Consider the following 14,087-nt stretch of genomic DNA (forward strand, 5'->3'; position numbering starts at 1 on the left):
GGACTAGACCCAGCCCAGTCACCCTCTTCCCCCCTCCCCCCCCAAAAAAAACCCAGATTGGCATATATATAATATGATTCCACACACCCAGCCCTGAAAGCTGAATTAAGAGGCGAAAACCAGCCCTTCTTTACACAGGCGATTCAGCGATTTATCGTTTAATAAGAAATATTGGAAAGGCCCTTAGTGAGACTGGGGGGGGGGGGAGGTGACCTGCAATTTCCTGCTAAAAACCTGACAGCAATTAATGGGAAACGCTTCTCATTGAAACCCTGGATAGCTGCTGCCAGCCAGAGTAGACAATTTTGGTCCAAATGGGCAAAGTCTGACATAGTATAAGGCAACCTAGGAGGCTGTGTTTTCAATTTTCATGGTGTTATGAATGTCTCTTACATTCACAAAAATCTGGATACTAATAAATTAACATTCCTGTCCTAAATGCATAGATGACTGTAGCATTCTTTTGGGGGAGTTTCCTCTGAAGCATAAGCTTCACACCATCCCAGACACTTAATTTGATGTAACGAGTCTTAAGTTCAGGCTCTCTGACGTTATTTATAGTATTATACTGTACCAAACATACAATGATGAATGCTTTATGTATACTGGTGACTTCTTGCTCTGCCCTAAGAAGTCTCCATACAATTATTTCTCAATCTATTGCAAATTAAGGATTGCCTCTAACAAACAATCTTTTAACATAATCCAGACCTTTCACTAAAATTATTTCCTCAGTCTCCAAAGTTTCACTATATTGTCCCTGATAATAATTTAACCCCCCTGTTTGCTTCAAATCCCACCTTTTCTATAAAGTTTTTAGTACAGCAACCTAGTCCTCACATCCCACTTTAACCAAGCTTACTTATAGCCCAGTTCATGTATTCTAAATCCTGAAAACAATATAGGAAAGCTGGATTGAGCACACTATCTCTGCCCACCTTGTCACTCTCCATGAGGTGGAAGAATAACTTCTGAAACAGGAAACCTCCTCTGTTCACAAGGACCTGCTTTGCATGATTTAGAACCATAGAAAATCTGGATTCTAAATCACACAGGAAAGCTACTTGAGTAGAGCAAACTCCTAACTTTGAAACTTATTCTTCCAAGTCATGTAAGGTGATTGGGGGTGGGGGGTGGAGCAAACATCCCCACTCTCCCAGATATTCATATTAGGGTTTTTGAGTGCTTGAATATGGCTCAAGTATAACCAATAAACATATATTTATTGTGCTTTAATTGTTGTAACCCTCCCTGGGACCTCGGGGTGAATGGTGGGTAATAAATGATAATAATAACAATCTTCTATTTATCCCTGCTTCCATTTCCATTTCCTTCCCTTCCTCTGTTTTCCCTTGTCTCTCTTTGTTGATATATATAATTTGTCAACTTTTCTGCAGCTGCAAACGAAACAGCTTTGAAGCTGAATGAGACACTTGGAACCCCAGACAAGCCGCTGGACAAAAGCCTTCAAGAATTGCAGAGGGATGTTGACAGAATGATGGCATTGCTCAGGAAGAGAAAGCTGGATGTCCAAGAGAAGGCAGCCCAAGATGAGCTAGAGTGAGTAGCAAAGCAATAAATATAAATGAGTTAACAAATAAGTTCTAAAGAAAATGACTGTAATCTATTCAGATTTCAGTGGAACTTGAATTTTCAGTAGTGGTTCTGGTCCACTCAAATAGACAATGAAGGCAGAGATAATGGTAAGGATTTATTTTCTGATTCAGAAAACTCATAGTCATTTCTCAGCATTGGAAGATTTGCTCTAAGTAGCCAAAAATGAGTAAACTTACCCAGAACCTCCAAAAACCTGGTTTGTACTGGCATTTTTGGATAATTGGAGCCTTCAAATTTATTGTCTGGATTAATAGCTTTAGAAAAGCACCAACAGTAGTTGCCTGAGGTTATCTCATACACACCCAGCTATGCTGATCTGACCACTTCTTTGACCGTGTTCCTAGAAATAAATGTTGGAACAGTGAGGCATTGGGCAGCTACATCTATTGTCACCTGTACAGAATAGCTCTTTTTCAAGCACACAGATCTATTTGCCAGCAAACATATTCCCATAGATAAACTGTTTGTTATCGAAAAGATCCCCATTACTATTTTCACATTAATTTATGTCCGATTTCATGTCATTCTTTTCCCTTTGCAGTTTCCCTTTACATTCTAAATGCATGACTTGAGAATAAATCCTATTGATTTCAGGGGAACTTACATCTGAGTAATGAATTTAAGACCACAGTGTAACTCATTATATGTAACTCTACTCCTTCTAGTACGGTGGTTCAGTACAATAGATAGCTGACATGGAGTTTGTTCCATACTTCAGACAAAACTGGAAAATACTCAGAAACTCAAGCTTATTCTGCTATTCTATGCTGATTACTTTGAAATAACCAGTCAAATCTTTGGCTATAGTAGCATGTAAAATTAAATACATAGGTTACTATGATTTTTTGTTTCATTTTAAGGTTAAGAGTGTGCTATTTATTTCAAACAGAGGGCAGGGGTGAGAAAGTAAAACAGGAATAACAGGAAGACATGGGAGATAACAAGGAACTGGTGTGTGAAAATATAGGGTGGGAGTCAACTAACCCATTCAAACAGTGCAAGGATATCTGCTTGTGTAGCAGGACTTTCCCCGTTTCCTCATTCTGTGTGGATAGTATTGGTTGCCAGCTGGGTACTTGTAACATGGAATGGCAGCTTCAGTTGCATGGCCTCCATGTGTCTATTCCAGTGCTCTGACAAATCCAGGCGCTCTCCAACTCCAAGGTAGTGCTGAAACTTGAACTAACTGGGGCCGTCTTACCCATAGGCGCTAGGGGTGCAGGGCACCCAAGCGCCAGGCTCTCGGGGCCCCAGGCTGAGAGTCCAGGCCCAAGAGCTGAGTCCAGGGAAGAGCCCGCCCATCAGTTGGAGCATCATGGCGGGCTCTTCTGCTATGGACGGCTCTGCACCGCGAGTTCAGGGGCGACCGAGCCAGCAAGACACTAAGGTGGCTGGCTGGCTCTGCTCTCCTTCACGCCTGGGACTGGGCAACCAGGGGGGGGGGGACACCAGGCGGATCTTTGCACCCCAGCGCTGCATATGCTTAAGACAGCCCTGGAGCTAACCACAACCTAGCATAGCATTCCATATCCATATTGATTAAATAACACATCAGTTAAAGGTATGGGTTTTTTCATTCATTCAAATAGGGGTAGAATTGACCCCCAAAGCCACAAGTGAAAACAGAGATTTTTTCACTAATTTGAAGCACCACATGCCAATTTGCATTTCATTATGGTTGAAGACTATCTAAAACAATTTAGTAATGATTTCTTTATAGTGCTATCAGGGTGCATTTGACTCTGCTTGTAAACTGAAGGTTAATGAGAGGACTTTTGTTAATTTGTTGAAAAAACTATATGCAAAAAATAAAAAATGAAGTTGATTGCAAACATTGGTTTGCAACTTTGCAAATCTGCAATTTAGGCCAGAATCAGTCAACACGAAACCTCTTTGGAATAGGGTTTTTGTTTTTGTTTTGTCCTCCAAATTAAGCATGGCAAGCAGCAGAAAGTTAGATTTGCTGCTGATGTATCTGGTTTGGATTTAGACATTCATCACATGATTTGGTTGTGTGTGTTTTTTACCAATATTACAGAGTTGGAATAAACACCCAGAACTGAGGGGATCGAGGCAATTTTGTAATGTGTTCTAATAATTTGTAAGAAAATCTAACCCAAGTCCATTTTAAAACAGACATCATAAGCACATGGAATCATAAGTATGGCAGGCATATTAACAATACCGTGTCTCATACTTTACAGAGCAGCAGAAGCCCTCTTAAAGAGAGTGAATAAACTGTTTGGAGATCCTAGGAAGAGAACAGAGGAGCTCAAAAATGAAGTCCGAGACAAGCTGGCAGACTACCAAGATAAAGTTGATGATGCTCTAGACCTGCTGAGAGAAGCAACCAACAAAATTAGGGAGGCAAATAGACTATCTGCAATCAACCAAGGAAATATGACATCTGTGGAGGTGAGATGCCCCACTCTGACTGTCTGACTATCTACCACATGCAGATTCTCTCAGAATCAGAAATGTTTTTCCCTCTGCTTTTAAAACACTACAAGCAGATTTAAAATATTGACAAATTAATTGACATGTTGTTTTAATTCCTAGTTGGGGGACTAAGTTAAATTACTGAAACTACTATTGATGCCAGAAAGAAATGAAACGGAACTTAAATTTTTACTCCAGTGAATAGTATGTGATCTACGCATGTGTATATTATAGTACAGATGGAATATAGCAACCCAAGTAGTCATGGCCCCAAACAATCATTGTTCTAAAATCTGTGTTGAGACTATACACAGACCCAGCCAATCAAGATTTAGTATTAGGATGGATATACTTCCTCATTCTGTCTTGTTCTCAAGTCACGAATTAAATGGGCATATGTAAATTCAGATTATAAATCAAACTACCCTATATCTTTTATTGTTAGCAACTGGTGTAAATGATTTCTCTTGATTTAATTTTAATTGCGAAGTCTTGAAAGCACATTATACCATACATTAACAAGTGCTTAGCCATGACAGTAAGAGTGAAGTCAACCTCAAATGAAGACAAATGTTTTGGTTTCTTGTTTGTTTCAGTCTTTTTCTGCCTCAAGGCTGTTATGAGTTGCATGATGCTAGCTTCCATAAAATACTTGGGGGGCCTGAAGGGCTAACCATCGTCATTCCCTAAAGGTAGATCAGTTGCTTCTTCAAGGTAGAGAGAAGGAAGATGCAGAAAATTAAAATATTTTCTTCCCTGTAGAATTTTATGATGTAATCATCCCTTTGAATTCTCTGTTTTAATCAGATTCCTCAGATCATGGCAAGCTCCCCAAAATGACATTTTTCACAGAATGTTGGAAAGATTAACCAGATGTATAGCATTTTACAATCACTTACTCAGCTTTGTATGTAATTTCCTAAATCTGATATTACAGAAGGTAGAAATCCTGAGGTTTCTTACAAACACCTTCCTGTACTTCATAACACAAAATAAGCAACAAAAGTGCTGCAAACACAATGTTTTATTAAATATAAAATATATAAACAAATGCATATTCATTTTGAGCCGTTTTCCTCACATAAACAAATATAATCTATAGGAAAAGAAGCAAGCTTTAGAAGATGGACGACAGGCGGTCGAAAACACTCTAAAAGAAGGAAATGACATCCTTAGTGAAGCTAATGACCTTGCAAATGGAATCAATTTAGCTGTGGAGGTAAATATTATATGGTTGAAGGATGAGCACAAATATTTTATTTTACTATGTACAGGCAGCAACCATTTACGTGCGTCCAGTTGACAGCTGACGCATGGGTCCATGTGAACGCGAAAGAAGGCAGAATGGTGGTGGAACGGTGGACATAATGGGGGTAACAGGGCGGGGGGCTTCTGCGTGCTCCAGTGACATGCAGGGGCCAGGAATGGAACCCCCACACAAAATGGTTGCCGCCTATATTTCTTATCATAAATGCATTTACTGGTATATAACTGCTTCAATTTGTATTCTGTTGCAAACCATTCTGTGGCCTTTTGAAGAAGGACATGATATAGATTTAGCTAATAAATAAGTAGGAGCAATAATAGTCAAATGTGATTTATATTTATTGAAAACTTTCAACTTTGCCATCTTTGCATGTATGTATTCCCATGATAAAATCTAAGGGGGAAGACAAATTAGCTGTGTTTGCACAGAACCACATCTTACCAGGACACTGAAAATGTGCTGGCTCCCAGGGAGGAAACCACAATTGCTTTGCTCCTCCCTGTTTCTTTTAGCTTAGTGTTGCATGGCAGCTAAGTCAAAGTTTGGCTGTTTGTGTTGTCCAAACCTGGGATCACAGAATTGCGGGGTTGGGAGGGTCATCTAGTCCAACTCCCTGCAATGCAGGAATCCTGCCCACAGCCATCCCTGGGTAGGCTCAAACCACCAACCTTGTGGCTGATAGTCAGACACACTGATCCATTGCACCACAGAGATTTATGGTTAAACTGTCTTCTCCTTACCTGTGATCTGCAGCCAAGGATTTTTCTTCGGCTTACGGTGGCATGTGAACCAGACCACAAACATTCTAAACTGTTGTGGAATTGATTTTGACACGCACAAGCTACACTCTGATGCATTTGTTCATGGGACAGAAAAAGTCACCATACTTAGGATATATACCTGTCTTCATAAGGATGGGTGACATGCTCTGCACAGTTATTGGCCTGGAAAAGCCAAGTTAAAATCTGATGAATTTGGTGATTCTGATTTTTCTCCTCGCTTTTGAACCAAACATTACAAGCTCCTAAAAGTCATAGCCAAGCCTCAGTCAGAATCAGGAGTTACATTGGCATCTCTAGTCTTCACTCCTAATTCCTTTTGGACTACTCTGTGGTAATCTGGTGGGATAATTTCTCTTTCACAAATATCCCTGTTGTGCAAGGCAAGGCCTCATGTGGGTGCAAGGCAAAGCAAGGTGGGACAAGATTCAGACAGGATACAGGGTGAGGCAAGGCAAAGACATAGCAGGGTTCAGACTCAAGGCAAGGCAGAGACTTGAACCACAAGCAAGCTGAAACCAAGTCTTTATATAGTAGCAGCAGCAGGTGCATCCTTATTTTTTAGCACTCACTCTTTTCATTAGCGCCCCCTCTGCTAAGTGCTGCTTGACTTAAAGGGGTCAGCCTTCTCCAGAAACTTCCTACTGTGATGGAGCAGAGAAGCCTCAGGTCTTTGGGGGGGTCTTCTGAAGTGGAGGCCCCCAACCCAGAAGATGGCTAACGGTCTGTTCTTGTAGCTCACTGGGGAAATTACTTTTCATTATGCCTTTAAAGCAATAAATAAATAAATCTGTAGAAAATGATTTGGGGAGGACTAATTCCCCTTTATAGTTTCCTTTTGTCATCCACTAAATCTGTATATCTGATGACAGAGCCTGAAATAGTTGGGAGCCAAGCAGCCATAAGGAAAACCAACATCCAGATGGGTAGCCACTTGGGGACCAGCTTATCTAGCTTTTTGGATGAGTTCTTAGCAGAATAAATAATACATGTTTATTTAATAAATGAATGGGTGAATAATGGGGTGGGGCTATGATTTCTGTGTTCAGTTGTTTAAACACTTTCCTGTTTTGTTGCTCTTAGTATGTGGATGATGTCCGGGATACTATAAGTCCATTGACAGATAATCTAAGGGATAAAATAGATGATCTGTCCCAAGATATCAAAGACAGAAAGCTTCCAGAAAAGGTGCTACAGGCAGAGGCCCATGCTGCCGAGCTGAATGATTCATCTGCTATATTGGATGGGTATGTTAACCATGAGTTTGTTGTTTTGTATATCAACTTGATTATACTGTTGGATTATCTAACAGGCAGAAATAAATGACACCTTTTCTATTTTAAACATCTTTGAATATAGATCAGGGACTCCCAAACATCCTCACCATTCAATCCTAAAGTTCCCAGTAGTCCTAACATTACCAAATACAAGACACAGAGCTCAGGTTGAAGTGTATGCAATTGTCTTTTGATTAATGACAAACAGTCCAAAGAAAAAGTAGAGTTTCTGGCAGCATTAAGTTTATCAGAAACTTAGGTGAGCAGGGTTACTGACATCACATCTCAGACTTGTTTGCCCTTTCTGATTGGGATCCAGCTAGTAGTTTTGTAGTGACAAGACACACCAACGGAGCCAAGTCTATCCAGCACTAAGTCCCGCTGAGTTCAGTTTACTCCTAAGTACTTGAATAAAGGATTGCAGCCTTAGCTTGTGAAACTGCCCATGGAGTTTTTAAAGTTATGCGTATTTTGTATCCTAACAGAATCCTTGACGAAGCTAAAAACCTCTCTTTCAATGCCACTGTAGCTTTTAAGGCCTACAGTAATATCAAGGATTATATTGATGAAGCTGATGGAATTGCTAAAGGAGCAAAGGCTCGTGCCAATGAAGCTATACAACTGGTAAGAGAAAATAATGTTTCCTTCAAAGAGTCTCCTTTTTATCATTCTGAAAGATGCCAAATATGCTTTTTATTAACACCTATTCAAAAGCATTACTCCACCACATCTTTTGAGACTGGTGCTTTTTTTTTTTTTTTGTCAATTCCTTTGAATGTTTCCTTCTTTTTTTAGTTTGTATGGTCTCCTAAAAGAGAAAAATATGAGTCAATGTATTTTACACCGTCTTCATTTCAACACCTAGTCTGTGGTCTTTCTGACCTTCATACAAAAACTTGTCAAGTCCTATTTACATGGTTTCCACAGTCTTTGTAACTGTCCCACTGTTTCCCTGTGTTGCATCTGCCCCTTACATGGTCATGTGCCACACTGGTGCTGCACCTCCATTTACAGGGCACTAATCATGGCACAGTACATAATTATGGGCTCATCCACACTTCTGCTTGTCTCATGCCTAGAAAGCACAGGGCTGAGAGGTTTTCCACTTGTCCTGTTCTTTCTAGGCATGGATCCAAGAGGTTTTTCATCTATCCCGCTGCTTTCCCCGGGAAAACCTGCTGTTCAGCCCTGAATGGAACAAAAGTCAATCTGTAGCAAAAGCAACTGATGTTTTCGTCAGGAGGTCCTACACATGAGTAGGAGTCTGGCAGAGACACATGCCTAACTGGCATGTTCTCTCCCTCCTGGTCGGTCAGGTGCTTCAAAAGCTTTCTCCAGCCCAAACATCACAGCGACTGATACCAAAAGGCATCAGCACACTTCAGGATCAGCAGAGTTTAGGCAGTCAGCATTCAGACTCAGTAGCGCAGCTTTTTGACTAAACTACTTTTATTTACATATACACACTCAGAGCATCGTAACTCAGCTCTTTCCTCTTCAGCATCAGACCGCAAAGAGAAAGAACAAAGGACAAAAATCCTACATCACGGAAGCACAGTAATAACAACATCCAGCCTCTGTTACTTCCCACAATGTGGAATGAAAACATACACCATCATGTGATAAAAACAATCCCATGACTGCAACACAGAAAATGAATCCTAACAGATTTTACATCAATAGTCCATGTAGTATGTGACAGAACACCAGGAAACAAAGACGATGTCAGGGACTGGCATATCTCTGAAGAGTGTGGGATAGAGGGAGGGGACCAGGAAAATGATCCAGGTGGGGGAGCCAGTGATTTATGAAGTTTGATGCCACCCGCCAGGCAGGAGTCAGGGAAGTGGGGAGAGTCAAGGCAGGCCACAACAGAGAAAGGTGCACCAGATGTGATGGAAGAAGAAGAAGCTGTTCAGCCAACAGATAGGTCAGTAGACTCCCCACCTTCGCCTGCCCTGCTGTCTTCTAGAAGCAGGAGGGGCTTGAAGTGGGAAGAACGGCAGCAACTTCCATGGGGGGTGGGACTTGCAGGTTGCAGGCCACCTGTCGGTGGTGGGGGGTGGTATATAAGGTGGCAGGAGGGTGGGGTCTCCCTGTTGCTGCAACTGTTGTGCAGGGACTAGAGGCTAGAAGTGTGGGGGGTATAGCACAGTAGAAGCTGCTGTAAGTGCATTTCTTGTCAATAAAGAGTTAACTATCAGATGTGTGCCTTCCTTCGCTGGGGAGGACAGAACATCTGCTGTTGAACATCTGTCAGAAAAACAGTGACCTGTGGAATGTATTATAGAGGCAATAAGCTGTATCAGTCGCACATTAGTACTCAGGAAGGAGTCTACATAGATTGATTACAAGTGTGTGCAGTGTGACAAAACATAATATTCTACAGTTTCTGCAGAAAATATAATGATATTCACAGGCAAATGCACCATTAAAAGTTCCTAGGACCTTGGTAATCATCATTTCAGTAAACAAGAAAAGCAGTAGAGACTATATCCTAAGAAAAGAGAACAGTCATGATTTTGGCGGTTAAGTGTCTCAAAGACCAGCTTGCTTGTAACGTCGTAGCAAAGAAGTAAAGTGAAGCAGAAGAACACTTACCAGTATCTACACCTGAAATGTGTTACACAATGATCTAACTCCAGTGACAATCTGGGACTCACAGCCCTATTTCACATAGTAGAGTACAGTAATCTGCAAGTTTGCCATCAAATGGTTGTTTGCAGATAAGATCTACTCAGAGTATGTCCCTTGAAATTAAATGAACACAGCTAAATCAGGTTTATTTCAGTAGGTCCAGTCTGAATTGAACTTAGTTGAATACCACCCAAGGTTTTCATGAAGCATTATAAAAAAGTCAACTTCTGTACAAGGAAGTTTTCCAGTAGCAATTTGTCGATGTGCTGCTGCTGTTTTTTATTCTTAAGATTATATTGTTATGAGTGAACTAGTTGACTACAGTCCTTCCCTGCATGTTCAGAGGAATGACATACAACCCTGCCCTGCAATTAGGTAGCTGTGTTGGGCAGTCAACAGCACCATATGCTATGCACACGGTGATCAAAGATCCTCTATTCATTTGCTTGCTCACTTCACTCCAGGAGAATTCACTCCTGTCCCTGGTATGAGATGCCTGTGGGCTTGGGGAAGAGCAGGTTCCTGGATTCACCAAGGGAAGAAATGGAGATGGTTGGGTTTTCATGCCTGTGGCAGCATGATTGTGCATCTGCTACTAGAATCCCTTTGCCTCTTGCCTTCTATTCACAATGGGCTTTGGATTTGTGGACTGCATGGTTTTAAAGCTAAGCTAAGAGCAGCCAACAGTTAAAAATCCTAAGAATCCTTAAATGAAGACTAAGTGGCAACTAGAAAGATAAGCAGTATTAAAATATGACAGATGAATTCGTCTCATGCCTTAAATGATGAATTCTTCTTTGCTTCTAAAGCAAAATAAATTGATCACAGATGAGGTATTTCCACTATTAAAGTAGATTTACATAGCCCATTACTTGTGTGGATGGCGATGGTAATCTGGGTTCTATCATGATAAAAGATCCAATTCAGAACTGAGGATCCTTAAATAATAATAATAATAATAAAGGCTTAACATACGGTATATTTAGGAAATGCTGGTGTTTTATAAAATGCAGTAAAGCCACTAAGCTATGAAAGGGTTTGGTGCTATATATACTATAATTATCTAATTATCGCTAACAAATTTGTTTTCTTTCTTTTTCTTATACAGTTTAATTCCTATAGAAGCTTCAATATAGAGACACTGGGGGAGTATATCAATGTCACGCTAAGGGAGGCCAGCGGGGGTAGGAGGGGGCAGCCCCATTGTGCAAGCAGAAGTCCCAAAAAGTACACAGGCATAATTCTGATGTGGGCCTCATTCACTGAATCCTACCCCTAATCTCTATACTAGACTATTTAAATTGTGAGGAAAAGTTTTATTGCTTTCATTAAGGCAGTGTTGGTATATTTATTGCTTGCCTTTTACTAGACTTTTAATAGATATCTCACAGTCCTCAGATTTCCCCCGCCCCAAAGCTACTTTTACTCTACAATGCTTTGCTTGAGCAGCCGATCTTCTTCTTACTCTATTCTGCCATGACTTAACTAGGCCATATTTCCTCACAGTCTTTCTTGTATTTATTCACAATCACAGTTGGTAATTCTTATTTCTTTCCTTTTCCATTCCTTGTTTCTTCTATTCTTAAGCTTTTGTAGTACAATACTGTTCTTACAGGATAATTCCTATGATCTCAGGGTACCTCCAAAAGTTACAATTTTTCACACATTTTCATTTAGGGGAAAAGGTGAAAGTTGCACATAGTAATGTGTGATGTTATGCAGATATATTACAATTAACAAACATCATAGATGTCTTGAGAAGCCACAACCAATTGCAAGTTTTTGTTATGTCTTCACACATCAAAACCAATGTGTATTTGTGTACTCCTTGCATGAAACATTCATCCTTTTCTACATAGAGGTGCTTGCAATATTTAAAGTCTACCATACATGGTGATTTCAGCTCTAAAACTTCCATTGCATGCTGGCTATCATGTATAGAGCATTATGACAATCATAATGATCAATTCAGTTTTGAAAGTTTGATCTGCTCCTACTTTAGCTGTGTAAGATGTCATGCACATCAGTGCCAGTTAGTGCTGGGTAAAGAGTAATCTCTACTGATCTGTTGAATAGCTTGTGTCAATAGTTTTTTTACAGTGCATGTATTGTAGTCAAAATTCCCTGCTTATGTGTTATGCTGAGTCTATTTACTCAGCCTCATATCCAATTTGTATCTCCTTTTTGCCTTATTGCAAATTGACCTTCTCACATCTTCATTATGCCTATTGAACTTTTTTACTGTCCATTCAACTAAACATTTTATTTGTTAATAGCAATAATAGTAATCATCATCATCATCATCTCAATCCTTCAGTATATAGTTCCTTACTAGTACAGTGATCACCTCGGTGCCTCTGGATCTGAAGGGAGAAAGAATAGAGGAAATATAATCTAATTTGGCAGGTGTACAGTTTTGCTGCATCTGATGGAATACCATTTTGAAGAATAATTTGAATATTTAATAACAGAAAACAAATTGCAGAAATAGATTTTCATGAATTTCAACTTTATTTTGATATTTTTACTAAATGGGTAATATGACCCTATCCAAGGTAGGCAAGGCCAACAAACAATCCTTTGGGTCTGGACTGGCTCCCAGTTGTTGTTGTTGTTGTTGTTGTCGTCGTCATCCTTGTCTTAAGCTTCAGCTTGCTGTCCTTTATCCTGCACAGTTCAGGTCTAATTTGCTGAAAATGAAAATAGAACTGAATGCCTTAAACCTTTTGATGACACTGCATTAAAAACCTCTTGCAAAGTCTCGTAGGACTAAGATTAGGCATAGTCATCAAAGATGCTAGGACTTGTAGTCCCAGTCCAGAGTGACAAGACACTGTATAATTGTCCTTCCCAATGCATTTCTGGGAGGAAACAGAATACATTTTTGCTATTACTCTGCCTTCCCACTCTAAAACACAGACACTTATACAAGGGCTCAGAGAATCATACAAGCTGATTGCCAACAACAGCAATCAACTCTTATTTTAACCACATATGTTAGCTGTTAAGTTTTTATAACACCCTTCCTCCAAGAAACCCAGAGAGCCTCCCTTCCTCTATTACAAACTCACAGTCATTCCATAAGGTAGGTTAGATGAAGAGGCTAACTGGCTCAAGATCACCAGGTGAGCTACATGGCTGAGGTTGAATTTGCACTTGCATCTCCCCGGCAGTAGTCCAACCCTTCAGCCACTATGCCACATGTGCCCATTAACATTCTTTACACATCTTAATATACAGACATCAATACACTTCCACAGATGTGTTTTATGTCACAGCAGACTCAGTTTGGCTCCAGAAACATACTGGCAGAATCCTCTTTCTAATGTTTGTAGGCTGTCTCATACATATTTTTAGGGATAGACAGCTGTATTCATATAGATGCAGAAAGAATTTATAGATTTCAAATCTGTTCTAAATAATATTTTTAAAAAACAAAAGGAAAGTTCTGCTCCCCAGTTCAGCCCTGCTCTCATTTTCTGTTTCATGGCTGCCTGGAAGGTATTTGCTTTGATGTAAGACCCAAATTAATATGAAAAATATTTTATTAGTTCTGTATGATAAATATCATAGTGATTTAAGAGCATACTTTAAAGTGCATTGATGATCATTTCAAATTTTCATGACGCTTCAACTAAATTGCCCCATTTTACTTTTTCTGAGGATTCTCAATTCCTGAACCTGCTGCTTAGCATGCATTTCACTGACAGTAGTTGGTTGTTGGGTCTTTTTTTCTCTCTTTTTCTTCTTCTATAGGCGTCTGGTCCAGAAGGATCATTAAAGGATGGTGCCAAGAATGCTCTGCAAAAAAGCTTCAGGGTTCTTAACGATGCCAACAGGCAGGCAAATGATGTTAAAGGTATGTCTTTTTCTTTCCCTGCAATAATTGGGTTTCATTGAAAAGCTAATGAGATCTACTGTGGTCTTAGTGTGCAAATATCTCTATAGGAAAATATTTTGATTTACAATTCTGTCTCTATAATCAGTACTTGATTTCCATACGAACTGTATACCCACCTATGGTGACAAGAGTCTCTTACATCCAGATCCTAATTCAATCAGGAACTTTCT

General features: G+C 39.9%; 1 protein-coding gene across 7 annotated transcripts in view; it reads left to right on the forward strand.

Moving 5' to 3' along the window:
• LAMA2 (laminin subunit alpha 2) overlaps positions 1-14,087 on the forward strand; it is a 372,288-nt gene that overhangs the window by 288,013 nt on the left and 70,188 nt on the right. For all 7 annotated transcript variants that reach the window (XM_081187598.1, XM_081187601.1, XM_081187602.1 and 4 more), the window contains 6 exons: positions 1,398-1,560; positions 3,822-4,032; positions 5,159-5,275; positions 7,186-7,349; positions 7,865-8,003; positions 13,773-13,875. In XM_081187598.1, coding sequence (XP_081043724.1) covers positions 1,398-1,560; positions 3,822-4,032; positions 5,159-5,275; positions 7,186-7,349; positions 7,865-8,003; positions 13,773-13,875 — 897 coding nt within the window. The remainder of the gene's footprint in view (positions 1-1,397; positions 1,561-3,821; positions 4,033-5,158; positions 5,276-7,185; positions 7,350-7,864; positions 8,004-13,772; positions 13,876-14,087) is intronic.

This window comes from Podarcis bocagei (genome assembly GCF_964188305.1).
Source record: "Podarcis bocagei genome assembly, chromosome: 3".
NCBI classification, from domain to species: Eukaryota; Metazoa; Chordata; class Lepidosauria; order Squamata; family Lacertidae; genus Podarcis; species Podarcis bocagei.